Genomic DNA, 27,468 nt, shown 5'->3' with positions numbered 1-27,468 from the left:
CAATTGCCTCCTAATCCTCTCTGGGCCCCTGAGGGAGATGCAGAGCCGGCACACGGGATTATAACCAGTAATTGGGAAAGTCAGGACCACTGCTGGATGATCCTGACTCCTTCTATCCTTAGACCCAGGCAAAAGGAGCCTCTGCTGTGGGCTCTGGACTCTAGGCAGCTTCCCCAGGTCTGCCCAGAGCCCACTCTTCCAATCCTATACCACACCCTGGGGCCCTGGTATTCCCTGTCACAGGCCTGAGCACCGCCAGGGCCTGCATTAGCCTGAATCTGTCCTCCTGGGGACCAGACCACCAGTGTGTGCATGCCCAGGCCCAGGGCAGCAGCTTGGAGGGGTGCACAGAGCTTAGACGTCCGGGCTGCAGGAAGTACCTAGGGTTGAGGGGTGAGGGCTAGAGGCAAGTGCAGAGGCTGAAGGCCAGCATCCCCTGCAGTGTACTGCAAAACTGCAAGGTCCCTGAGGATTCTAAACTCAAGCCTGGCCTTCTCAGTCACTATGAAGCTATATCTGTTAGAGTAGGAGGATAGAATAGATGCTGTGTAACAGTTCGTTAGCTTGATCTGTAACTTTTAACTATTCAGAGATTCAGCAGGTAGACCTCCCTTTCTACTCTCAGAAACCCGCAGATATTAAGAACAGTCTTGGCTCTCTTAAAACACGATGCTGTTTCCAGGTTCCCTTTCTTTTCTATGCAAGGCTACAGATATACCGAGGGGGTGCAAAGAAAAACAATCTAGAGCCCCAGAAAAAAATAAAACAATTTAGTGTGTAAAATCCGAACAGATCAGACACCCCAGTGTCAACATATAAAGCAAGAAATGCATTTCAGGACAAAATAGAGTACAAACACCTGCTGTGCGGATGAATCAGCCTGGCACGATGTAGCAAAATCAGAAATAGAAGCCAGCTAGTAAAGCTCCAATCTGCTGTCCTTCGCCTTCTCTCTGTTTCTCTGCCTCCCCCGTCACAGTTCCTACACGTGGACCACAGAACTACCACCCTCTGTTGGTTGCTTTAAGTTGTGCAAGAAGCCAGACCCCTGGTTTTCCTACAATGAGAGAAATTGTCTCACCAGCCCCACCAGGGTCAGCATGGAAAATAAGTGTTGCAAAGACTTTCATTTAAATTGTTGTTTGACCACTGAACTAACTTTTTTCCAGCCCTTTATTCCCCAGCAATATTTCTGTCTTATGATCGAGGATTTAACTGAATGGGAAAGCATGAACTCATTCAGACAGTTTCATTGTGCTGTTCTTCTCCCGTTCAGAAAACAGAGATAAACAACTAGACTCTGAATAATTAAACACACATATTAGGACAAAAAAGTCTTTACAAAGTCTATTCTGTAAGTGATGATTCACTTGACTTTCACAGCTATCCAGCAAGGAAGCTATTTCCATGGTATAGGTAAAGAATCTACATCAAAATATGAAAATGAATATATGTATATGTATATGCATGACTGGGACATTGTGCTGTATACCAGAAATTGATACATTGTAACTGATGGTATTTCAATTAAAAAAAAAAGAATCTACATAGGAGATGTCAAGTAACCCAGCTGAGGTTATTCAGCTGAGAGATGGCACAGGGGGTATTCTAATTTGGGGCTGATCCTAAATCACTGTAAGGATTCAGATATTCAAATGAAAGAGTAGATTTTGTCCAAATTTTAATTCATCAAGAGAAGAGAGTCACCTTATATCAAAGCCCTCATAGTCACTCATGTTAGGGGAGCCTGTCTCAATTTTTAATTTTCATTTTAATGAAGTTTTTTGGAGAACAACACATTAGCCTGGACTAGCCTCTGAAAAATGGTAATTTTGGAAGCTTGTGGAGGTTGCCTGACCAAATTAGTTTTTAAAGATGTGGGGATGGATCTCTAATACAGATTTAGTAATTATTCCTGAAAGTATGCTTTGTGATTGCAGATGAGGCTTTTTAAAGATTTCTTTTTAAGTGCTACCTTGTGAAGATTGTGGATAGGATGATTTTTCACTGACAAATCATACAGGGACCTAAAATGTTCCAACAAGACAGATGGAAATGAAGTTAATGTTCTTGGAAAAACTAAAGACAAAGACCCTGATGTTAAAGATGCATATAAATACTTTGAATAGAACTGTTTCATGAAATGTGAGAGACCAAACAAAACAATGTATTCAAATTAACATTTTATTCATGACAGTTTAAATATATAATGTGTAACTAAAATAATAAACATTATAAGTAGATTTACATTATGGCAGACATTTGATTATGTCATCTATATATTCAAGTTGGCAGAAATCATTTGGGGGGTCTTCTCTTTGGGAAACAGGGGCTGACCTGAGGCTCGGGTAACAAACACACTCAGTGGTTTTTCCAAAGCACCAGCTGCAACCCAAGATGAGGAAGAAGCAGGTTTGGGTGCTGGATCCACATCAATGATGAAGGTTACACACTGGCCCCTGTGTCTCCAGACAGCTCCTCACAGTTTCCCAAACATTGCTTCACTTGGACTTCCCAGCCTCCTGTGCAGTAGAGTTGGGCTGTCCTGAAGGTTCCCCCAAGGACCCCATGTCCCCCAACATCAATGACTTGGGTTGGGGTCGAGATGTGATGAGACTGCTTTTCCCGTCTCTCTTAGGCAGCACTGGTTGGGGGTACCACCATGATCATTGGCCACGTCCTGCCTGACAAGGAGACCTCCCTTGTGGATGCCTATGAGAAGTGCCGGGGTCTGGCTGACCCCAAAGTCTGCTGTGACTACGCCCTCCACGTGGGGATCACCTGGTGGGCACCCAAGGTAACAGTGCTGGATGGAACCCCAAAATAGAAACCAGTGGCTTTTTTGGCGGGGGGGGCCATTTGGTGGGAGCCAGTGGCGGGGTGATGTTCTCCTGCAGTGTGGAACACCCCTCTCACCACCATCCTAACCCCCCCAAATGACAAAAGAAAAATCACTTATGATTCCATAAGAGGGGCGGTGGGCCTGTCTTGCTTAAAGAGCCAGTTTTCCAGGAGACATAGAGGGCGCACTGGCTCCTTGCTTGGACCACAGGTGCTCAGTGTCTCCTGATGGTTTACATTAGTGCCACTGACATGTAAGGATTTGCTGCTGAGTAGTGGGCTCAGCAAGGGTCAGGTCCCAAGGGTTGGATCATTTTGTGCTTGAAGTGACAGCACTGAGGTCTCAGAACAGAGGGTCCTGTCCTGGCTCCTGTCTGGTATGAATGGACTGGGGAGCTTCCTTCCTGCTGGGACCCAGCTGCTGCTCTGAGCGCCCTGCTCCTTATGCGTGGTCGAGGCTGACTCCCACTGGGCCCTCTCTCAGTTCAGCCTCTGTGCCCCTGGCTTTCCTGTCCTCCCGCTGCCCAGGCCCCAGGGCCAGAGTCCCGTCCCCTCTCCCCAGATTCCCACTTCCTTGTTCTTCCTGAATACAGACACACGTAGCGTTCAGATTTTGCTTCATTTCTGGAGTTTTATTGCTTATTACCCCAGGGAAGCAGCCTGGATAGTCATTCTTTCATCAATGATTTCTTAATCACTCTGAGCCTGTACTTGCGTGGGTGCCCTGGAATTATCAAAAAAAACAAGCATTAAGAAACTTTACAAAGGTCTCCAGCTATGGACCCTGGTCTAAAGGGCCTGACTCCCTTCTGAGATGGGAAATAAAAGCCTTGCTGGATTTCTGCCCTCAGTTACGAGTCTTGAGTGTGGGTCTCACCCAGTCTCTTCCATTATTTCCAAACGTACTTATGAAAGGCCTTGGGGCCCCCCAACCTTACACCATGAAGACCCCCCTTCCTGGTACTGGGCAAAAGGTGCAGACCACCTGTATGTCAACCACCCTTTATCTCACATGGAGCTTTGTCCATTCTGGACACCCTCCTGGGTGGATGACCCCTACCCCGAGCCTCTCTCCTAGCCATCCCTAAGTTCCCAGAGGTTGTAGAGATTTTCATGTGTCTAAAATTTTAAATTCTTTTTTATAATAATCAAATAATTTTTTTCTAAGTACAGATTTAAAAAATAGAAAAGAAAGGAAGCATATAACCAGTCACCCCTGACACAATCACTATTATTTTTAGCTTATTTCCTTCAGGTCTTTTTTCATACCTGCTTTCTTTCACTGAAGTGTGAGCATTTTCCATTTGGTTGCACGGCCTTCATGACCATCAATGCCGTGGCCACCGAATGTTCTGTCAAGTAGGTGAATCACTATTTATTTTCCTATTGTTAGACCAATGTTTCTTCCATTCTTTCCTAGTATAAATAATGTTGGGATGAATATCCTTATTCACATAGCTTTGGATCATGCTTGGCTTTGACCCTAAATTAGATTTTCCCCAGGTCTCTGGATTTTTAGTATTAGTGTGCCTTCTCTGTAACACTTCTTCCACTATGCGGGGTGAAGGAGGGGGGTGGAGGGAATGGGCCACAGGTGTAAGTCATTAGTGCATTTACCATGAAGGCTGATTTGGAGACAGAACCACAGGACCAGCCTATGTGATAGGAGAAACATGCCCAGAGAATGCCACGATTTAGTTCCTATATTTGTGTCATAAGGACAATTTTCAGAGTACTTCCATTTGCTCACATGACCTCACAGCAGCTGGTGGAGTGGGAGGAAAGCAAGATACTGAGAGGTTGCAGGTGGTGTTGTGGTGGCTCCATCGACGGACCCCCATCTCCTCCACACTGGGCCTGCGTCCAGCAGTCCACCTCCTGGATATGTGTACTCACATGGCCTTGCTTTACACTTTGCTCTGCAGGTGAAGGTGGAAATGGAGACCCTGGTGAGGGAGAAGGGTGTCAACTCATTCCAGATGTTCATGACCTACAAGGACTTGTATATGCTTCGGGACAGCGAGCTGTACCAAGTGTTCCATGCTTGCAAGGATATTGGGGCGATCGCTCGAGTCCATGCTGAAAACGGGGAGCTTGTGGCTGAGGCAAGGCGGTAGAGAATATTGGGGAAAGTGGGGGGCACCAAAAGAGGCAGTTCTTGGGGATTCCGGACCACCCATTACTCATCCTATAAAACAAAATATAAAAACAAGTGTGAGATGTTAACACCCCAGATGACAAATCTTTGTCCCAAAATCCAGACTTTTCTATTGTCTGTAAAAAACAAGTCTCTTTGTATAGTTCAGAAGGATTTCTAAGTCTTGGTTGATGAGGTCTTAATTCTAATATGATATTTAACTTCCATTATAGCAAAGGAATTTGGAGCACCTCTAAGAAGTATTTTTAATGAGATTTGACATACAGAATAACTAAGAGTCAGCTTTCCCCTTCCCTGTGCCTCCTCCAGAGGAGCTGAGCTATTCTAAGGATCTTCTCACTGATGCCAAGATGACAAGCCCTTTTGTACTCCTAGGTCTTAAGTAGGATGTTTAGGGTTGGGTTAATCTAGGCATCGCTGGAAGCTCGAGATTTCACTAGATTGCCAGTGAGGAAATTCTGATTTTCAGATCAATAAAGCATGCTTGTCTTTAGTGTCCCAGGCCTGCTGGCTGGTGACTAAACTGTATTCTTAAGAGGAAAAGATATTTTCAATCATTATGAAGTGAGACTCGGGAGCCCTGTGCTTATCTTGCCCTCTTTATAGAAGATGAATATTACAGAAGTGAGAAGTGCAGCAAGTCTATGGGAATGGGCTGTGTCTAGCATATTTCACTGTCCCTTGGGTTCAATATTATTTTGTATCTCTATGATCCTCTCAATATTCTTTCTATTGCTATTATTCAGGGCGCTAAGGAGGCGCTAGATCTGGGTATCACAGGCCCTGAAGGAATTGAGATCAGCCGTCCAGAGGAGGTGAGGAAGAGTTCTGTGTCCTTTGTCAACTTTTTTCTTAAAGGTTTGGAGATTCTTTAGGATAAAAGATACATCAGTAAATGTAAGTTGTATGGTATCACTTTCTCCATGGGCGAAACTCCCATCTGGAAGCTTCCCAGGGAACAGCTTCCTCCGTGCTACAGCTGAGCTGGCCTGGGGCTTCCCTGGGGAAGGCAACTTGGGGGAAACCAGACCCACCTCACTGGGTTCTGATTTCAAGGATCTGAGGGAGGCAATGTGCGCATGCCAGGGGTTGCTTTGCCCAGAATTGAATCGGGAGAGAAAAGACAGACTGAAAGGACCTTCAAATGTTAGAAGAAATTCCAGGTTATAAGCCAGTGACAGCATTATGGGGATAAGATCTCTTTGAGCATCTGAAGAGAACTTTGGACCCTTCCCACCAGAAACGAGAGGCACATGCATGTCTGTGCTCTTTCCCCTTTTCCTATTCCTAAGATGGCCCTGCTCTCTCTCTGCCCTCTGGTGTTCTCCTTGCACAATTTTGCAAGATGTCATCACAAACCCCCCAGATCCCCCTTGCTGAAGAATTCGGCTCTGGAGAGACCACATTAGACAAATAATGCATTCTTTTTTTCTTTTAATGTATTTTAGATGTAATTATTTATTTATTTTTGGCCAGGGAGTGGGGAGGTAATTAGGTTTATTTACTTTATGAGAGGTACTGGGGATTGAACCCAGGACCATGTGCATGCAAAGCGTGCACTCTACCCCTGAGCTATACCCTCCCCAAATAATGCATTCTTGCCCTATGACCCTGTTCAGACATCCTCTACCATTGGTGAGGGGAAGGCTATTTTCCATTTCTTCAAAGCCTTAAATGCAGAGCGGTGGTTGGATGTCCATGAGGGATTGATGGAGAGGCCTTGAGGGACAAGGAGCTGGAGACAGGATGTGATGGTACTGTCCTCAGACAGGAACCAAATCAGCCTAGTGGGTCAGCTGGGGGATTGTGGTCCCACCTTGTTCTTGCCCTAGGTCTGTCAGAGCCCTTGACTGTAGTTCCTGTTTGGGCACCTCAGAGTTGGTAGAGAAAGATACACTGGATTGAACAAAGTCAATACACTGAGACTGTCTATGAGAACAGGGATGGTTAGGGGACGGGCACAGGACTGGACCTTTTGGAGTTCTAGGGGAGAAGAGCCAAGCTCTGAGTGTAGGGGTAGTAATAGCAAAAATTATCACCATCATCATCTATTGATTGAAGGGAAGTGTCCTGGGTCTAAACCGGAGAGATTGTTCTCCCCAGGGACATTTGGCAATGTCTAAAGATACTTGTTTATCCCAGCTTGGGGCGGGGGGAGGATGTTACTGGCCTCCAGTAGGTAGAGTTGAAGGATGCTGCTGAAGAGCCTCCAACGCCCAGACGGCCCCCACCAGCGAGAATTATCTCATCCAAAATGTCAGTAGTGCTGAGGTTCAGAAAACTGATCTAGGCCAGTTCCAGCTTGAAGTCAGTCAGTATTGCTCCTTTGCTACAGTTCTGAGATGTCTGTGGAGAGAATGCACCAGAAACCAGAGAAACTGTGACTCTGGGTTTTTGTTTGCTCATTTTGTTGCCTTTAAGCCCTTAGCAGCATCCAGCGAAGATGTGCCTGGATCACTAAGTCCTGGGATTCTCTCAATGTGAGCAAAGGTGATTGGAGCTTGGTGCCCCTGCCCTGGGCTTCTCCCCACTCAGAGCCAGCTGTCCCCCTCGGCCCTGTGTCAGACGTTCCAGTGCTTTCCATCAGGTGGGGTCTCAGGCAGATGTAAGCTTGTTTGGGGAGTTGGTGAAGCTTGTTTTCTTTCTGTTCTCTGTTTCCAACAGCTGGAAGCTGAAGCCACTCATCGAGTTATCACCATTGCAAACAGGGTAAGTAGATGCCAACTCACCCTAAGCCCATTCTCAACTCTGGGATCAGAAACCAGTCTGTATGGTGGAGTCCCATTCTGGTGGATGCCAGCTCTGTGCCTGGCTCCCAGGACCCCAAATGAACACTGTTTGCTAAGTAAACATTGTTATTCCCACAGACCTGGCAGGAGTCCTCCTTGCCACCAGCTCTGCGTTTCATCCCCACTGAGCTTGCTGGGACCTGGTTCATTGCTCAAGTGGAAATGGCTCCCAAGGCAGGGCAAGGTGGGGACCTCAGAGCTCATGGCAACTGAAATCTGTTTCTTGTAGAGGAATAGAGAGATGTTTGCTTAGAGAACCATGATTTAAACCTCTGTCTCTGGGCCATTCATAATTTTTCCTTGCTGGTTCAGGGTAAGCAGGCGCTGATGTAGCATGGTGGTGGGAACGAGCAAGAGACATGAGGCTTTGACCAGACAAGTTTCCCATTGTATGCAAGGCAGTCTCTCTGATACACTATTGAGTATCTAAAATTGGAATGGTAATATCACCCACTCCTCACAGGATGGTTGTGAGGATCAAAGGAGTCATGAAAGGAAAAGCACTTTATCAACAGTACAGCCCGTACCAAGGTCATTTCTCCTCCTAAACCATCATTAAAGGGTTCAATTTGCTCAGAGAATATAAACTATCTTCTCTAGAACATTAGTTTTCTAAGTGAGGTCCCTGCACCAGCCGCATTGGTATCATTTATTAGAAATAGGAACTCAGAAGTGCAAATGCTCAGACCTGTGCAGATCCACTGGATCAGAAACAGGCTGACACCCGGTGACCCCCAGCAACCTGTGTTTTAACAAGCCCGCTAATGATTCCTAACGGGCGCTAACTCTTGAGAATTTCTCCTCTGGAAAGACCTGGGCTCCCCCGAAGGCTGTAAGCAGCGGGTGTTTGTTGTTAGGAACACCAGGGGAACACAGAGAGGTTGGAGGTCCTGCTGGTCTCAAAACTAGTCAGGAAACTTCTGCCAAGCACATCAAATGTCAGGCCGGTTCCTAAATTCTTGTCCTCCTAATCTGATAAGCAAAGAAGGCATCAGAATAATATTTGGGAAAACAGTTTCCCATTAGCCCTTTGTAAGTCTAGGAGCTGGACAAAGACATTGTTTTACTGTTATAACAGTAGTTATGTTATCAATTACTTCTTGATGGAGACTCACCCCAGAATAAGGAAGGATCCGAACAACAAAAGGGGAGTTCCTTGTTTTTTAACTCAAACATATGCCAAGAGAAGTGAAGCCATGGACCTTGGTTGGACAGCTTGGTAGAGGAAAAGCTAATCAGTCTTACAATCCAGGTGTCCATTTGCAAGAACACTCCTGTCTGGTGTAGACTCTGAACCCTGAACCTCTTGTGTATTGTTTCTTCTCTGGGATACAGTCTGTCTGCTGATAAAGCAGCCCTTAGATGGCAGGCATCATAATTTTGGATATGGAATATAATACATAACTTTCTCTAGGTCATCATGTTCATGAAAAGGAAAGTAAAACAGTCCCTCATTTTAAGTTGTAAATAGTCTTGGTGTTGGCTGGTAGAAAATGTGAGGTCCAGCCCTCAACACCTTGCCCCAAGGTTCCCCTGCTGGGCTCTGGTGCCCAGCGCTGCCTGTCCCCTCCTTGCTTTGTGGGGTTCCCCAGCCTGTGTTCCCAGCAGGAGACCATCACCCTGAGGGTCGAGCTGAGCGATGCAGGGCAGGGGTGTTTCGGGGGCCAGGACTGAGCTGGTCTGGTTATCTTGATGCTTGTTAGGTTTTGGGGGTTGATGCTCTCTCCTTCCCATCATGTCTCCTGTGTTTAGACTCACTGTCCAATCTACCTGGTCAATGTGTCCAGCATCTCGGCCGGTGACGTTATCGCCACTGCTAAGATGCAAGGTGAGTCCGTGGGCTGGGATGGACAGTACACGTGTGTGGTTGGAGCCTAACGGGGCCCAGCAGCTCCGTGCACTTTCTGGCCAGGGTCCTGGGACCAGGCCCTGAGCCTGCCCTTCCCTCCTCTCTCCTCCTGTCTTCCTCAGAAGCATCCTACACTAGCCTGGGTTCAGTCCATTTGAGCCAGTGTTTTCCTCTGCACGTTTGTATGCATAACAGCTTTACAGAAATGTCTGTTATCTCTCCTGGATCTGGTAAAAGATTTCCAAGTTTTCAATCAATTCATTAATTGGGTATCTTTTAAAGTCTCTGGTTTTACTAGTGGTTGCCTTGGTAACCAACATGAAATCCTCGACCAGTTCCAATGGACATTTCAAGGAATACCCAAGAAGTTCCTGGAGAAATGTCAGTATGTGGGCCCAACTTCCCTTACAGCCACCTAGAACCCTGTGTTTTTTAACTCAAACAGCCCCGAGGCACCTGTGTGTCTCCTGTTGATGAGCACCTGGCAACACCTGAAGGTTTTGTACGTGCCTGTGCTCTCAGCCCGGCTCAGGGTGCCAGGGAGGTCCTGTTAACAAGAGAACAAAGTCACAGTCAACAAACCTGGGGCTAAAAATCAGCAAGGGCTTCCAGCCTTCCCACTGTACTGCCCCCTAGATCCCACCTCCTGCCTCTTCCCTAGAGGGACCTCCTTGGGTGTCTCACCTGTGCTATTGTCCCAGCCTCCCACCTCCATCTCAGTGCCCTCCAGCCCCGGCTACAGATCCCACCCCCAGTATGCTCCCAGCATCCAGACTGCCTGTTAGCGTTGCATTCGCACCCCTCCATCTTCCCATCAGCGCCCTGCAACAGCTGTGCTCCAGCCGAAACACGCCCCTCAAAGCACCATCAGTGCTGCCTATCTCAGTGCCCTTGCCCTTGTTTTCTTGGAGTCAGCATGGGGACAGGGAGCACCCTGGCCTTGAACACACCTGTGCTGTCAAACGCCTGAGTGAGGTTGGGCTAATCCCTTCCTTGACGACTTCAGCTCCTTCACCTGCCTAGTGAGAGGCTCAGATCAATGATCTCTCCAGTTCACTGGCTTCCTGCTTATGATTTGACCCGTCTTCTTCCAGGGAAGGTTGTGCTGGCCGAGACCACCACTGCACATGCCACGCTGACAGGCTTACACTACTACCACCAGGACTGGTCCCACGCGGCCGCCTACGTCACGGTGCCTCCCCTGAGACTGGACACCAACACCTCAACCTACCTCATGAGCCTGCTGGCCAAGTAAGGTGTTTCAGCGGGACCGCAGTGCAGCATTATCTCATAATGCGCACCAGTCCCGGAATTTGTAGATCTTTAAGATGATGTCATAGAGGCCCCAAATCAGACCTAGGTTTGACTTCGTTGTGCCTGGAGCATGATTTTGCTTTTGTTTTCTTCTCCAAAGCCCATCAGATAATTGCTATCCCATGGGGCAATTTAGATCCAAATCTAAATAAAATGCTTTAATGAATAGTCTATATTTGGTGGGACACAAACATGTCCCACAAACATTTCCCACAAACATGGAAAGATTTTGTTTTACGCACCCCCAGGGGGGAGGGCAGGCAGCCCCCACCCCACCAGCTCTCCTCACCGAGGGGCTCAGGCAGCCCGGCCTGTCCACCGCCCAGGCAGGTGCCCACTACTGGTACCTCTCTTCTCCATGGGTGAACCTCTTGAAATGTCCCCTCCTTGACGGGGTAGACTAGTGGGGGAGCGGGGGAGGGAAGCACCACTCAACCTATGAAAAGAGGAAGAAGGGAAAGACCTCAGGACTCTCCATTCTGCCAACACCTCAGTCCCCCAGTTGCAGGGGGCCGCCATTAAATAATGGGGCATTTATTTTATCCATGTCCTTAGTTTTCAGTCCTGATGGCCAACAACTGGCAAATTTCCACTCAACATCCTTCTATGTTAACAACTTAAAGAGCAGTGTGGGCTGGACACTTGGGGCTTTCCAAATATGCCTGGAGTGCAGTCAGTAGGGTCCCAGAGTGAACATGGCCCCTGGAGAGGCAGGAGACACCATGGCAGTAATTATCCTCTGTCCCCTAGCTTTGCTGTGACTCTGAACAGGGGCTGCTCTGACAAATTCAACTAAATTAGTAGAGTAAAGGGAGAAATACTTTTAAAAATGCTTGTCAGTGGGAAAAGCCAGCCTCCTTTTCCTCATTATCAGCACAACAGAAATAAACAAGTATCAAGAACCCACTATATAATTTGGGCTCAGTTCCAAGGTCAAAGAATCTTTGGAACTACCTCTGCCTGCCACCAGGATATTTACTGAAAGAACAAAAAGATAGGAAATCCTGCAACCCATCCAAATTACAGTGCCCAAACCCACACAAATTTAAATAGGCAGAGGAATAGAAGTATTATTAATTGAATAATTTAAGTTTTTACATCTAGCCTATTTTGTCAAATTTATTTAAATTATTTAACTAAGTTCTATTCACTTGAATAGAATTGCAATTTCCTGTGACCTATTATGAGAATAGTTTGTCCCTTTTTAATCAGTGCATGTTGTAAACGTGTGCAATTTTATAGAATTTGGAGCATAGTTTTAACACTCTAGGAATTTATGATTACTATAATTTTGCTTTTATGACACATTATTGGTGATAATTGGTATTATGCAAAATATTTGATAGAAAACCAATTATTAAATTTCTATAAGAATATATGAGCTTCATAATAATCTACTTAGGATATGATTTCTTCAGATATATCAGGGTAAAAAATATAATCTGTGGATTTAAAGATTTATCCTTTATTTAAAATCTCACTTTTTAAAAAATTGACATACAGTTGATTTACAATTTGTGTAAATTTCTGGTGTACAGCATAGTGATTCAGTAGTACATATATATGTATATATTCTTTTTCGTTATAAACTATTACAAGGTATAAAATCTGACTTTGTAAAGGGACCAGACATTTTTTCATTTGAGTATATATATTCTTAAAATACTTAACAAAAACCAGTGATGCTTTAAACTTTAAAGAGTAGGGATGGCTATGTCACATCTCCTAGATTCAGGGCAGCATTGGGAGACCTCAAAGCCCTTCTGGAATGTGACCACCCTCATTCACTCCTGCCTAGTGAGCCCTGCCTTGTGTGGGGGCCTTTTTGGAAAGGTGCGTTCTTAGTAAGACTTGTCGGTTAAAGCATGGGTCCCAGGGTCCCTGACCCACGGCCCGTGACTCTGATGGGCACCTTTTCTGATCTGAGCCCTGCCCGGGCATCTGAGGGAAAAGCAAAAACCTAAAGATTCTGTTCATCTCTGGTGGGTTCTGCAGAACTGTGGAATGTGAGGGGGGTGCTGGGGGACCCTAGAACAAACCCTCTGCTCTGTGGAAGAGCCCCTCCTGCAGTCTCTGAGAGGGCCCAGAGCAGTGTCTCTGGGCAGGGAGGTACCAGCCCATGCCAGGCAGAGCTCAGTCATCTCACTGTGGATTTGGCCAAGGATTGGCGGAAGCTCTGACAGGCCCCCAGGGGGAACAGTCCCACATGCAGCCTGACCCCGAATATCAGAAAGCCTTAAGAATATGCCTCCTCACCAAGCCACATAATGCCTTCTGCTCCCAGATTCCTCTCTGAAGCCGGCACCTGGACGGTCCACGTGCACTTACAAGGCTGTAGTACCTCCTGCAAGTTAAGCTAGACTCTAGGGCCCCACACTGTGTCGTCCCCCTCTCCCACATGACCCTGTGTTCTCCCAGGCCCCTCCCTGCCTTCCTAAGGTCTTTCCTCCTGAGATTGTCTTGCCTGGGCAATGGAGCCATCCCTCCCTGCTGCCCCTCCCCACCTCTGAGGCCTACAGAGATCTCTGAACTTGAGCTGGCTGGCTGGCTGCCTCCCTCCTTAGGCAGAGGGTCTGCCACCATGTGCACTCTCACCGATGTAAGTCTCTGCTAGAGTTCTGAGCCCCTCGAGAGCCCAGCCATGCCTCAGCCTCTGAGGACCACTGTCATGGACGGCAGCAGTGATGAAGCAGTCAACTTGCGTGCTGATACTGGTTGATCAAGACAGACTTCTGTCCTGTCCTTCCTCTCCCCTGCTGGGCAAGGAGAGCCTCCACACCCAAGCAAAGCTTAGCATGGAACTTGAGTGTTTTACCAAGCACATGCTTATTGCCAGCAGGGCCTGGTGGGAGTCGAGGGAGGGGATGAGAGGGAGTTCGCATACGGTTCTGAGGAAGTAAAACTACCTCCACCCTCCCACTTTAGCTAAACAATTAAGCGCAATTTTCTTCCTCCATCCACTATCTTAACTCTTAAAAGTCAACGTCCCAAAGACTCTTGATGTCTCCTGTGACACTGGCAGTCTGTGCCACAAGTCTGCATGTATGCCCATTCTGCAGATGTGTAAACAGGTTCTCACAGATTAGCTCGCTAGAAGTCGTACAGCTACCAAGTGGCAGAGACAAGATTGAAACCAGCTTTGCTGGATTCCCAAGAGAAGGCTTTCCCTGCACCTGTCTTCATCCTCTGGGACCCCGGCCTCCCATTTCCTTACCAGTCACATCCTTCTCTCTACCCAGTGATACTCTGAATATTGTGGCATCAGATCACCGGCCTTTCACCACGAAGCAGAAAGCTATGGGCAAGGAGGACTTCACCAAAATCCCACACGGCGTGACGGGCGTGCAGGACCGCATGAGTGTCATCTGGGAGAGAGGAGTGGTATGTTCCTGCGCCCCTCCCTGCTCTGGGCCTCAGAAGAATTTTCACCCTTAGGAGGCCTGGGTCAACCACAGCTCCTGTTTCACCCAAAAACAAAACGAAAAAGTCTTCTATTTTTTCCTGATCATAAAGGTAATAAGACCTAGCATAAAAATTTGGAAAATACAGGAAAGTATTAGAAAAAAAATCCTCACGATACCATACTGAGAAATTATTAATATTTTGATATATTTCTTTCTAGTTTTCTGCATGTACTGTACATTATTTTAATAACTGTGTTCATCTTTTTTTCATATAACAGTATATCTTGCGTGTCTTTACATATCAGTAAAAATTCTTTAGAAACATCTTTTTTAATGTCTAAATAATATTTCCGCCAAAGGAAATTCCATACTTTGTTAATCCTTCCCTGATGTTTGGAACTTTCAGCTGTTTCAAATTGTTGCACTTACAAATAATGTTGCAGAGAATCTCTTTGCTTGGTAGTATATGCCAGCATTTTTTTAGTGGAGGCACTGGGGATTGAACCGAGGACCTCGCACATGCTAAACATGTACACTACCACTGAGCAATACCCTCCTCCCCTATGTGCCAGCATTTCTAGTCATTTTCTGAGGACAGATTCCTAGAAGTGTATTTATGGGCCAAAGAATATAAAGAATTTTAAGGCTCTTGATACATTTTGTCCAGCTGCCTTTCAGTAAAGATAGAGACTGGGACTTCCTTTGAATACCACCTGTTCTGCCCATGAAGAATAAGTAGTTTTTGTCTTGACCTATCACGGATTAGATGAAGCACAGAGTATGAGCCCAAAGAGATTTGAAATCTTCAGGGTTAAGCCCCCAGTTCAGGGAAGGCCCATGAGGCAGCTCAGGAATCCTCTGTGAAGGGAGCCCACGGTGCTCTCGTGGGTGGGGTGATAAGATGCTTTTCCAGCACAGAATATATGTCCCTCTGCGGATGAAGGGAAGTTCCTGATTTATCCATATTGAGCATATGAGTAGAGATGGTTTTGCAAACAGGAGGTAGATTTGCACCAGGAAAGCAGCCTTTTGGAACAAGAGCCAACTCACCACTGTTGCTGGAAGGAAATAGAAGTAAGCAAGTGTAGGGAACCAAGCCATGTGGGTTGGTTCATCTGAGAAGATGCCCGTAACATTGTCCTTCTCAGCACCATTGTTCTGACTGACTAAAAGGCCACACGCCAGGGTCAAGGGTGACTGGGGGTTTGAGGTACACACACACGGCCTTGGTTGACCTGACACTTTTGCATTATCTCAGGTTGGAGGAAAGATGGATGAGAACCGTTTTGTGGCTGTTACCAGCTCCAACGCAGCGAAGATTCTCAACCTGTATCCCTGCAAAGGCCGCATCATCCCTGGAGCCGATGCCGACGTGGTGGTGTGGGACCCAGAAGCCACAAAGTAAAGCCTGCTGCTAGTCTCCAGGGCTAGAGGGACTTGGGATTTTAAGGAACTTGTATTACAGAACTCCAAAAGCACATCATCTTTGCACTACTCCTAGCAGAGAGCAGTATGACCTGAGGTGTGTTCAATTCAACAGATATTTGAGGGCCTGCCATGGTTCAAGCACTAGGAACACCACAGTGAACAAGATGGTCTTCAGACCCGCTGTAGTGCAGCTCCATGTGCACAGCACTTTACAGTTTTTCAAAGCTGCATCACATCAGTGGTCTCACTTGCTTTCATACAGTCCCAAGAAGTACTCAAGCCTAGATTTCTTATTTCAATTTTACTGTTGAAGAAACTAAGACCAGAGAGTAGAGAGACTCCCCACGTCACACAGCTAATAAGTGGCTGAACCAGACAGATATCCTGACACTCAGTTATAGACTCTCCCACCAACACTCTGCTTCTCTCGTTGAGGGAGTGTGTCCCCTTCAGTGCACAGCACTTGACACCCATGGCATTAATAACACAGGTTGAGTGAATCAGTGAAGTGCATCAGGAGTTATCAAGTCATAGGATACAGAGCATCATCTTTTCTGAGAGATTTGGGCAGGGGAGATGGAAATCGTTTTTTAATATTAAATTTCATTCACTCAACAAATATCTGTTAAGTGCCACCAACTGCTGAGCACTTTTCTAGGTGCATAAGCTGGCAATGAATAAGATAGACAAAAGTGTGCTGGGATTCTGAAGATAAAAAGTTCAGTTGCAAGGAAAGTTCACCCTGTGCACCACCACACACCGCCTTGCCAGATCCCCATGCTGCTTCTCCGTTAGGGCACTTGAGAAGCCGTGTTCTGCATCCAGGCTGGGGCTGGTCCCTGTTGCTGTGGCAATGTGGCTGTTAGTGACTGCTGCTGGTGCAAAGACAGCTAGAATTTAGCCCAGTGTGTTAGTCTTCTAGGGCTGCCATAACAATACCACAGACAGGAGGCTTAAACAATAGACATTTATTTTCTTACAATTCTGGAGGCTAGAAGTCCAAGATCAAGGTGTCAACAGAGTTGATTTCATTCTGAGGCCTCTCTCCTTGGCTTGTAGATGGCCGTCTTCTCCCTCTGTCTTCACATGGTATTTTCTTTGTGCACTTCTGATGTCTCAATTTCCTCTTATAAGGACACTCATCTGATTGGATTAAGACTCATCTATATGACCTCATTTTACTTTAATTAGCTTTTAAAGGCCTTATCTCCAAATACAGTCACATTTGAGGTACTGGGGGCTAGGAGTTCAATATATAAATTTGGGGTTGGGGAACACAACTCATCCTAGCCTTTGGAGGTCATCCCTTCCCACTGAATATCTTCCCTTTTCACTGAGCATCATCCTTTCCCACTGGTCATCATCCATTCCCACCGATCATCATCCCTTCCCACCGATCATCATCCCTTCCTACTGAGCACTGTCCCTTCCCACTGTGGTGTGCATCACCTTTTCCCACTGAGCATCATCCCTTCCCACTAAGCACCTCCCTTCCATTGAGCTGTGACATCTTTACTTCCTCTCAGAGTGTTCTCTCCTGCCACTCCTCCCACCAGGACCATCTCGGCCAGCACCCAGGTGCAGGGAGGAGACTTCAACCTGTATGAGAATATGCGCTGCCATGGTGTCCCGCTGGTCACCATCAGTCGGGGACGGGTCGTGTACGAGAATGGTGTCTTCATGTGTGCTGAAGGCACTGGCAAGTTCTGTCCCCTGAGGTCCTTCCCAGACACTGTCTACAAGAAGCTGGTCCAGAGAGAAAAGGTAAGTGAGGGAGGGGGAAGAAGACGTGTGGGAAGAGGTTGACATGATATCTTATATGACTTTTAAATCTCAAAGATGCTCTCACTCTGTTTTCCCGTGGAATCCTATTGCCTAGATAGTCACTTTGGGAACAATCAAAATAATAGAAAAGGAGCACCTGTAATAAAGTAAAATTTATTGGGAAGGGTCCTCAGCTCCCCAGCCCTGGGCTGACCCAAAACCAGAAGGAAGGAAGGTTCCATCAGGTTGGGCGGTGGGCAGACTGGTCTTCCCACTCTCTCCAGGCTCCCCAGCCAAGACTTCATCCTGCCTCTGGTCCTCAGTGGAGCCTCTCTGCCAAAAGTTCATTCATAAAAACCACGACTTTCTTCCCTAAACTATGGTCCAGCTCTTCCATATTGAGAAGGGAGCATGTGGTGAGGCAGAGAGAATGCCCAGCCGATGATGCTGGTCCTGCCCCAGTCTTCAATTGCCAGAGAGAATTTTAGGTGATCAGGCAAATAGGGAGTCCTGAGACCCCGAAGGCACAAGTGGGAAAGTGACTCTGTGACCACAGAATTCCTTTTGATTCACAGGCTCAGGGTCATCAAGGTCTTACCACTGCCTGGTTCCCTCCAGTCTTGATGAAGCCAGGGCGAGTAAAACTGATATCTGAGAAGCTATCATCTAAAGCATAAGAGTACACAGGGCATATTAACACCAAAAGATCAACTCTGCTGGTGAGCTTTCCACGTGGAGTAACTCTTCTCTCCCAGAGGCCAAAAAACAAAGAGAAACAAATCCCAGTCTCCTGTGGGGGAGCAGACTTGGGTCACCTAAAGAAGACATGACTTTACTTATCCACCTGCCAATCCCAAAGCAAGCTCAGGGTCTCTGGGGTAAATGGTCCACCTCCAGTTACTTCCCAGCCACTGACAGTGGTAGGAGGCCTTAGCCCCACCACTGGAGGATTTGCCAGAAAGAGCTGTAAGGATGATGCACTCACGCCCAAGACTATCCGGCAAAGGGTGGTTATGATTTAAAATAAAATGGAAAATAACAAGTGTCAGTGAGGATGTGGAGAAATCAGAACCCTCACCCATTGCTGAAAGGAATGTAAAACAATACAGCTACATTGGAAAACACTTTGGCCGTTCCCAAAAAGTTTGATAAATTTGCCAAAATGTCTCGGCAGTTACCCTCTTGGGTATGGACATACTCAAGAGAAATGCAAATATATTTCTACACAAAATCTTGTGCATAAATGTTCATAGTAGCATTATTCATAAAGGCCAAAAAGTGGGAACAACCCAAATGTCCATCAACTGTTGAATGGATAAACAAAATGCGGTATGCCCACACAATGGAATATTATTCAGCCATAAAAGTGAAAGGAGTGCTAATATAGGTTACATACAACATACACAAACCTTAAAAAACATCATGCTAAGTGAAAGGATCCAGTCACAGAAGGCCACATATTATGATTCCCTGTATATGAAGTGTCCCAGAAGAGGCAAATCCATAGACAGAAAATAGATTAGTGGTTGCTTCAGGCTGGGGGAGGGGAGAATGGGAGTGACTACTTATGGGTACAGGGTTACTTTTTGGGGTGATGAGAATATTTTGAAATAACATGGTGGTGATGGTGGCACAACCTTGTGAATATACTCAACACCACTTAATTGTAAACTTTTAAATGGTTAATTTTACAGTATGTGAATTATATCTCAAGTTGGGTGAAAAAATGTCTGGCAACATTTTTGTGTGTTTTCCATAAAAGATATTTCAGTCAGAAAATAGGGTCAAAAGAGGGCAGAGAAACTGTTTGATGCCCTTCTAAAAACCAGCCTCACAAAAAGGTAAGATAGACACTAATTCACAGCAGACAACCCTTCGGGCCAGTGGAAGAGCTCCAGCTTCCAAGATTGATATAAATTCAACTCAGGGTCCCTTTTTCTATGGCCATTATTATAATGACAATGTCAGGTCCTCAAGAAACAGCCAGTTCTGTTCCCTGTTCTCTGGTCTCGCCCTTAACAGAAGGCAGGTATGCAGAAAGCTATGGGAAAACCTCATTTTCCAAAAATTATGAATGAGCAGTCCCTACAGAGCATGGGCCCCATGAGAAAGTAGCTCTGGCGTAGGGCTGCCGGGAGCCAAGGTCACTCACTCAGGATTCACCTCAGGTCTGTACTCCCACACTTCACCACTGGGACCCCAAAGTGCAGCCTGGTAAAGGCCAAAACCCTTCAAACCAGCTTTGATGTTCTGAGGGCTGGGCTTAAACTACAGATCTATTGATGGAGAATACAAAGGAATATGTAGACTGAAGAGCCTTTCAGAAATCACCCGTATCTGTTGTTTCTCTGAGCAGGGTTTTCAATAAGCAGTGAGCAGCAAAGGAGATTGAGGTTATGTCCCTGACAAGTGCCTGGGGAGTAGATTTATGCTACTCCTTCACACCCAGTGCACACACTCCAACACACTTCCTCATAACAGAACTTTTTAATGTGATTAAGCACCATAAATGACCTCTGCAATAAAACAGCTGCTGGTACTTAGATGTCACTTGCCATGTGCCAGAGCAGTTCTAAGAGCTTTACACATACTATTTGATTTGCTCTCATAACAACTCTGTTCTAATAAATAAGAAAATAGGCACAGAGAGGTTATGTAACTTGCACAAGGTCACACAGCTTATAAGTAGCAGAGCTGAGATCGGAATCTAAGCAATCTGGTTGTAGAGTACAGACCTGTAACTCTACTGCTGCCTTTGTGAGTACGAAATTAACTACTATTGCTACTGGGGAATTCTTACCTCCAAATCAGCTATATGTAGCCTCTATCCCCACAAAGCTGTCAGATCACAGTGAAAGGCATGGCTTCTTGAGAACCTGGCAAGTGAGGGATGTTCTCTAAAGCTGAATACCTCAGAACTATCTACCTGCTACCTTGGAAAGGATTCCACCAATGGGTATCTCCTCTATGTGCACGTGCGCATGCACGCACACACTATTTGGAAGGCGTTAAGAAAAGAATTCTCTATCGCCTGTGTTCAAAGTGTAGAAAGGCTTGGTCACATGCATTACTTTGGGTCCTGAGCAGAGTGGCAGGGTCTAGAGTCCAGTAAGCCGTCAAGAAGGCTCTGGTGGTGGCGGTGTCTTGGCCCTGATGGTTGATGGTGCCTATTCTCTGATAGCATCATCTCTTCCCTTCTTCTCCTCCACCTTCACTAGACCTTAAAGGTTAGGGGAGTGGACCGCACTCCCTACCTGGGGGATGTAGCTGTTGTTGTGCATCCTGGGAAAAAAGAGATGGGAACTCCGCTGGCAGACACTCCTACCCGGCCTGTTACCCGACACGGGGGCATGAGGGACCTTCATGAATCCAGCTTCAGCCTCTCTGGTAAGAGCAAGGGCCACTTGTTCTGGCATCTGCATCTTCACCACAGTGGAGTGGCAGGAGGAGGGCAGAGGGGCCAGGGACCTCACCCAGGCGGTGGGACTAACGGTGCTTTCCTCTCCAGCTTCTCCCTCCCTTCCCAATCCCGTGTCTGGTGATGAGCGCTAGGTCCCAGGTTAGACACACAAATACGGGGGGGCTGGGCAGGAGGGCTCTCTCAGTCCCTGGGCACCCGCCACTGAAAGGCCATGGCCCTTCTGGGGCTTTCCCCAGGATTTCTAAGTTCAAATATTTTCATCCTCTGACACATAGGGGTGCCCCAGAGATGATCGGAGCTCAGAAAGGCTAACTGTGCTATATGGGACTGCACCCCCATTTCCTACCCCCTCCTCGCCAGCATCTCTGAAAGGCCTGGTGCTTCCGCTCCACCCTTTCCTCCCTGACCTTATCCCCACGTTTGCTCCTCTGTCACCTTCTCTTTTGCCAGGAATTGTACTGTGCGTCTTACAACAGATAATACATGGGGTGCGTCTGTGCTCAGGGACTTGGTTGCTGACAGCATGTATCCCAGGGGCTCCTCCGGAGTTAAAGGTGGCGAGATCATTGCTGCATAAATGGCAACCCTGACTGGAGAATAGGCAGAGGCTGTAAGATGCCCTGGTCCTGCAGGAAACAGTGACCTGGACTTGAAAGGGGCAGGGGCCGGGTCTCCCAGAGTGGCCTTCAGGACTAGCCCAGGTGCAGACCCGCATTCACTCTGCCAGAGCTGTGCCGGGTGGGGAGGTGAGAGGTGTGAGATCCAGGTCCTTCCCACAGAGCCTGGCATTTGCTAGGGTTGATGAGATGGCAGAGAGCGAAACCAGAGGGGTGCCAGGGGGCGGGACTGCCTGCTGAGCTCCCTCTGTGCCCAGCTGCGCCCGCAGCAGCTCACATGGTTCCTGGCCGAGGAGCTGACAGCCTGTGGGGAGGGGTCCCTTCTACATCCTCTCAGAGCCGACCTCATTACAGAGATAACTCCTCCCCACCCTGAAGGCCACTGCCACTCCCTCCAGCGACAGGACCAAGTGCAGGGAGTCAGAAAGGGATCTATGGTGTGGAGTGTCGGTGGGCACCCGGCCCGACCAGTCCAGGAGGTGTAGCTCCTCATAGCTGCCTGGGCACGGCCCTTCCTGCAGCAGCCAGCCCCAAGAGAAGCAGCGACCCCCTCCCTCCCCGCCGCTCAAGCCACGAGCCCCCTCTGGCTGGTGGCTTCTTCTGCTGCCTCCCAAGTCGCCGGGCAGAGCCAAGACCGGGCAGAACTGCTCTCCGACTCCGCAGGCATCAGGCAGCCTCTCACCTTCCCTCTGCCCCAAACCTTGTCTGTTCTAAATAGGACAAGCTGATGAATGTCCCACTACACTCCCTGGGGTACCAGGCCTCCTCTTCTAAGTCTTGGGATTTCAAGATGTGGGGGCCTTTAGGGTGGTGTTCTTAGATTTTCCAAAACAATGGTACACCGTCCCTTCTTACTCTCTTGCTCACTGAGGCTTATGTACAAAGGGCTACTTGCCAACAGACCGATCTGTATGTGTGACAAGAGACCATAGCTCCAGGGCTGGGAGCAATGAAGGTAGCATAGCAAGGCAGTTAATCATAGAGGCTCTGAATCAGGAAGACCTGGGTTCATATTCAGGCTCTATCACTTATACTCTGTGTAACATTAGACAGGTTACCTAACTTCCCTCAGTTTCCTCATCCATAAAATGGGATGGAGTTGCGTGAAGGATTAAATTAGATCCTCTACGCGGAGGACCATGGTTTTATTACCCAGTCTATAGCCGTCGAGCTCACCCTCTGCCTCCTTCCCTGCAGGTTCTCAGATCGATGACCATGTTCCAAAGCGAGCCTCAGCTCGGATCCTCGCTCCCCCCGGAGGCAGGTCGAGCGGCATTTGGTAAAGTCACCGACCAGCCCCCCAAGTGAAGAGGCATCGCTGCCACCAGCCCGCACACCCTCCAGCCACAGCTGCAGGGGGCGGGAGAGTCTGGGCTGGGCAGCACACCACCTGAGGGGGCCACGGGACCCGGGGAGCCCTCCCCATGTCTGACACGTGATTCACTGTGCTTCGAGCCAACCCTAACAGGCACTTTGAGTTGTGTTCCTCCTGCTGCAGTCCTTTCCTGCCTTGGCCTTGGTGGGCTTTTCTGGGGCCCAGGAAGCCCATACTATGCACAGAGCCCAATGCATAGAGCCTGGCCCAGCCCCTCCTCTCACACCCGTCTCCACATACTGGCCTTGGGAAAGCCTCGACTTTAGTGCCCTGCCCCTGGCTGACTGCCAGTTGTCCAGAGCACTTTAGCAAATATGTTTTAAAAGCAAAGGACTCCCTCTCCCATCCCCTTCGGCCCGGTGGTCACTTTTCCCAAGTCAGACAGGTGTTAGCATCCCAGCCATGCCCAGAACGCCCCGTTTTTCCCAGCTCACCTCTGGCCCTTGTGTGGGTGTGGCTGGGACACTCTGCGCCCTTTGCTGGCTGCTTCCTCCCTGCCCCCCGGGAGTCCCAGGCCCAGAAGGGCTAGCTGGGTGGGCATGAGGCTGGTGCCAGGCGCGTGTACATGATTTCGTTTTGCACGTTTGGTTTGCGCAGTGGTTTGGTTTGACTTGTTTGTGCATCCTGTGAAAAATGATGGTGCTTCGTGTCACTAGCATAGCATAGAAACAGGAGTAGATGTGGACCTTAGGAGATGCTGCATCGACACCAACCAGACAGCCTAGGGCACAGATGAAGGGGGCAAGAGGGGGACACTGGACTCAGGGGCCCTTCTCCCAACCTGGAGTCTTCCAGTCCCCTCCTCTCCCCTCCTGGTCTAGTTTCATGCATCTGAGAGGGTGCCCAGGATGCTGGCCCTGGAAAGCTTCAGGAGCGGGGTGGCTCTTCCCATCTCACTCCCAGAACTAACCCAGCTGCCTGTAAGCTTCCCCCTGCTGGACAGAGGCCCAGCTGCTCCTCCTGTGTGATTGGCTAGAGGCCTCATGCCTGCTAAGAGAGGGGGAGCGATTAGGAGCAATGGGCTAGCTAGACGCTCGGTAGGAGCCCAGACCAGTGAGACCTGGCTGTAGAGCCCAAAAGACCCCCTTGCTGCATAGGAGCTGGGGTCTCCTGTGGTTAGCACCTGGCCCTTCCCTGCCTGTGGGCTGCATGTCCTCCCACGTCCAGTTGGGCACCCCTGCCTCAAAGCTCCAGGAGGTTTCCGTGGAAACACCAGAGGGGATGTCATGTTGCGTGTTTGGTTCAAGAACCGGGCTTACACATGGCTCCTGGACTCTTGGGCCGGTAGTTGTACCCTGCACATTTCTGCTGTGCTTTTCAGGTTTTCAAAGCCTTTCCATATATGAGCTCTCAGTTGCTCCTCATGACAACATAGCACGTATTATTCTCCCCATTTCACAGATGTGGCCCGGAAAGCTTAGGCCTTCTGACTCCAGAAATGTCCAGGACTGCCCTTAAGAGCTTGGGCGTCTACCCCAGCTGTGGAAAGGAGGCATGAAGTGATGTCTCCTGTAGATCCCACCTGAGCATTTGACCAACTAGAAGACTTACTCCCCCCCCCAGCAGGCATTCTGCTTCATTTTGCACAAGTAGATTTTTCTTGTAAACAAACTAATGCATATTCACTGTTTGAGCCAGAACTAGTTAAATGTTGGAGGCTTGCCATGTGTTTGAGCTGCCTCCACATCTTCACTTCTCCTTTCATGCTCCTCTTCCTCAGTTAGAGGCCAAGAGGACACAGACGGTCACCCAGGGAGCAGAGGCAGCAAAGGCACTCGTGGAGGGTGGTGGCCATGGGGACAGTCGATAGGGATCTGAGCCCGGGAAATGTGATGCTGACCCCTTGGTACAATGCACATCATCTTTCTCCCTTTCAGCCCTTGCTGGGTCATGGGCCTTGGGCAGATGCCAAAGAGCTGAGCAGTGGTAGTGGCCAGCGGGCACTGCATCCCTGCTTGGGCTAGGAAAGCTTTACTTTCTCTGAGTGCCTCTGCTGGAGAGATGCATGGTCCGTGGCTCTGGGAAACCACATCTTGATGTGGTCCATCGAAGGCCTTCCACTTCATTCACCCCCGATCCTTACATAGACCCCTACCCTTGTCCAGGAGCTTCTAGATGAAAAGCAGAAGGAGGTTCAAGAAACCAAATGAACGGTCAGCCCCCACCACCCATTCCCTGCCCCTGTGCAGAGCACCAGCCAGCACCATCGCCAGCCCCATAAGCTCCTGGTTGGAATGAGAAGGGTCTCTGGTTGCACTGAATGCAGCTCTCAAACTGGTCTTGTACTTGCTGAATAAATACTGTTGTTCTTGCCTTAGCTGCTCTCTAGGTTTGTGGGGTTAAGTTTCCAGAAAATTGTGCTACCGTGTGTGCGTGTGTGTGTGCGTGTGTGTAGTGCTAGGAGTCCACAGTAGGTCTCAGTCCAGCCAATGCCATGATCAGGGCTTTTCCAATACTGACCCAGAAACCACAGAACCACGCGGAAACCCAAACCCCCTCCAGCGGCCCAGGTGGCAGGCACAGCCTGGAGTCGGGATGGAGCCTCCAGCACCCAAGTGACTTCCTCACTCCTCTGTAAATGTCATGGTGCTAAGATTGTGTCAGCCCCCAGAAGACACATGGTCCTGTGCTTTGGCCACCCGATTGAGGCAAAAACAAAACAGCCCGACTCGTTGTGTTCTGGTGCAGGTTTGTATTAAACTGTAGCTACTTCTCACTCGGTCTCAGTTGTATTTATTCAGGGAAAGAGTTCGGTAGGGGACCTCTTCTCCAGTGGCTGGAGTTGCTAAAAAGACTCAGCTTTGGTTTTTCACTCATGTAGGGTGGCAGGGGGCAGCTCCCTGGGAGGCCTGAGCAGAGTTTGCAGATTAATAGTTGAGAGATGGGAGCCTCAGGGGCCTAACAGCCTCCTCTCTCCTAGTGGGGAAAAAACAAGGTTTTTGATGCCAGAGTTCCCAAGACAAGGTTGCTTGTTATCTGAACAGGAATAGATACAAAAGGAGGGGAAACTAGGCTTTCCCCAGCTACCCTTTGTCACCTACTCTCTTGGCTACCATTTTGGAAACCCATAGCTCCCTCTTCGCACTGGATCCCTTGGCTGATGGAAATATGGTCTCACAAAAAAGCATATGACAAAGGACTGTCCCGAGGTCAACGTGTCTTTGCAGGACATTCAGTCCTTCTCTGGCTCCCCAGAACCCCACCCTTTGGATTGGACCACTGTGCCTTCAGACCCTTCCACTGGCATCAGAACTAATCGGCCTTCTTGCTGGAGCTCAGCCACAGGTGGGCAGGTTACCTGATCAAACACTTTCACACTAAAGAGTGAGGAAAACTGTTGCTTCCAGTACTGTGGGGTCATTTGTACTTTTTTCTTAGCCCTCAAAAACAAAATCTTCGTGAGGGAATTTTAGGTAGAGTGGGGAAAATTTCCCAGCTCTCACTAAATAAGCAACCATTCTACCAGTAAGTCAGGCCATGACCAAAAGAAATACCCAGCACCCTGCATTTAGGGCACAGTGCTTGCTATAATGAAATGAGCCAATTATATAAATGTGTATAAACTCTCCTGGGGTCTCTGAGCCAGGGGAAACTCCATTACCTGGCTGGTGAAGGAGGCTGAGTCCCTGGGATGGTACTAGGCTGAAGTTTCTGTGTTACCCTCTTTCCCCATAACCTGGGAGCACACCAGAATTTGGTTAACTGCCAAAAATCCCTTGTAAGTGTTTGAAAAATGGCATGGCTGCACATTTGACAGGCCACATGCATATCATCAGGTGATTTATGAAGGAAAAAAATAAAAGATACCCAGGAAGACACTGGTTGCCTTTGTACACATGTAGTTGTGGAAAAACAAAAGACCACAGACTCAGACTTCAAAGGAAGGCTTAATCGTTGATAATCTGCGTTTGGGAAAAGCTGAACCAGCCAGTACCTAGGTAACAATCACCCTCAATTTCTTCACCAATTACAGGCTGACTTTAAGATACAGGTACAACCTAATACTAAGAATTGCCTTGCCGTTGGTGGAGGAGGAAGTGTCTCATGACACCCACGGTATGAAGAAGAAACCTCATGATATACTGGGAGGTAGACCTTATGGTCCTAAGTTAATAAAAGGCTATTTGACAGTGTTGCTGATTACACATCTGAAAGGACTCAGTACTTTTCTGGTAAAACATTACAGGATCTAACATTTTGTTGCTACTTGGTACCATCTTATGATGATGGAAGCTGAGTTATTCCCCTTTTCCCCACATGTATCTATAAACCACATGTGTATAGCTACAAGGATCTTGTCCGGATTTGCCTAGGCAATCTTGGTTTACGTCTATTGCCCCAGAATAACTATTAACAGTGCTCCCTTTCACTTTCAAATGTGTCCTGCTTTGGACAATATATGATCACCTATGTATGCCTATATATTCATTAAACTATTGATATACCTGTCAGGAGTCAAAAGTTTTTCCATCATTGCAAGATGAGGGGCAGGGCATGGTGGGTGGGGG

At 47.9% G+C, this 27,468-nt stretch overlaps 1 protein-coding gene and 1 long non-coding RNA gene across 5 annotated transcripts in view; one reads left to right on the top strand and one right to left on the bottom strand.

The window, feature by feature from the left end:
• DPYSL5 (dihydropyrimidinase like 5) overlaps window positions 1-23,071 on the top strand; it is an 81,225-nt gene extending 58,154 nt beyond the window's left edge. For 2 of the 3 annotated variants that reach the window (XM_072938071.1, XM_006197187.4), the window contains exons 3-13: window positions 2,639-2,797; window positions 4,767-4,946; window positions 5,746-5,814; window positions 7,664-7,708; window positions 9,541-9,616; window positions 10,732-10,888; window positions 14,191-14,332; window positions 15,614-15,756; window positions 17,340-17,547; window positions 20,766-20,934; window positions 22,783-23,071. In XM_072938071.1, the coding sequence (XP_072794172.1) occupies window positions 2,639-2,797; window positions 4,767-4,946; window positions 5,746-5,814; window positions 7,664-7,708; window positions 9,541-9,616; window positions 10,732-10,888; window positions 14,191-14,332; window positions 15,614-15,756; window positions 17,340-17,547; window positions 20,766-20,934; window positions 22,783-22,868 (1,434 nt within the window). In that variant the 3' untranslated portion in view covers window positions 22,869-23,071. Of the gene's footprint in view, window positions 1-2,638; window positions 2,798-4,766; window positions 4,947-5,745; window positions 5,815-7,663; window positions 7,709-9,540; window positions 9,617-10,731; window positions 10,889-14,190; window positions 14,333-15,613; window positions 15,757-17,339; window positions 17,548-18,122; window positions 18,267-20,765; window positions 20,935-22,782 lie in introns of those variants that run through there. The other variant, XM_072938072.1, reaches the window with a different exon arrangement.
• Window positions 3,467-10,179, bottom strand: LOC140685760 (uncharacterized). 2 transcript variants are annotated; one of them, XR_012059158.1, is made up of 4 exons: window positions 10,094-10,179; window positions 4,592-4,787; window positions 4,111-4,257; window positions 3,467-3,565 (listed from the first exon to the last, which is right to left on the bottom strand). It is a non-coding gene; the product is annotated as an uncharacterized lncRNA (long non-coding RNA). The 2 variants fall into 2 exon arrangements; XR_012059159.1 differs by having other exon boundaries at window positions 4,738-4,787.
• Window positions 23,072-27,468: the final 4,397 nt, after the last annotated feature.

The sequence above is a fragment of the Vicugna pacos genome, chromosome 15 (assembly GCF_048564905.1).
Source record: "Vicugna pacos chromosome 15, VicPac4, whole genome shotgun sequence".
NCBI classification, from domain to species: domain Eukaryota; kingdom Metazoa; phylum Chordata; class Mammalia; order Artiodactyla; family Camelidae; genus Vicugna; species Vicugna pacos.
This window is presented reverse-complemented; position numbering and strand designations above follow the sequence as displayed.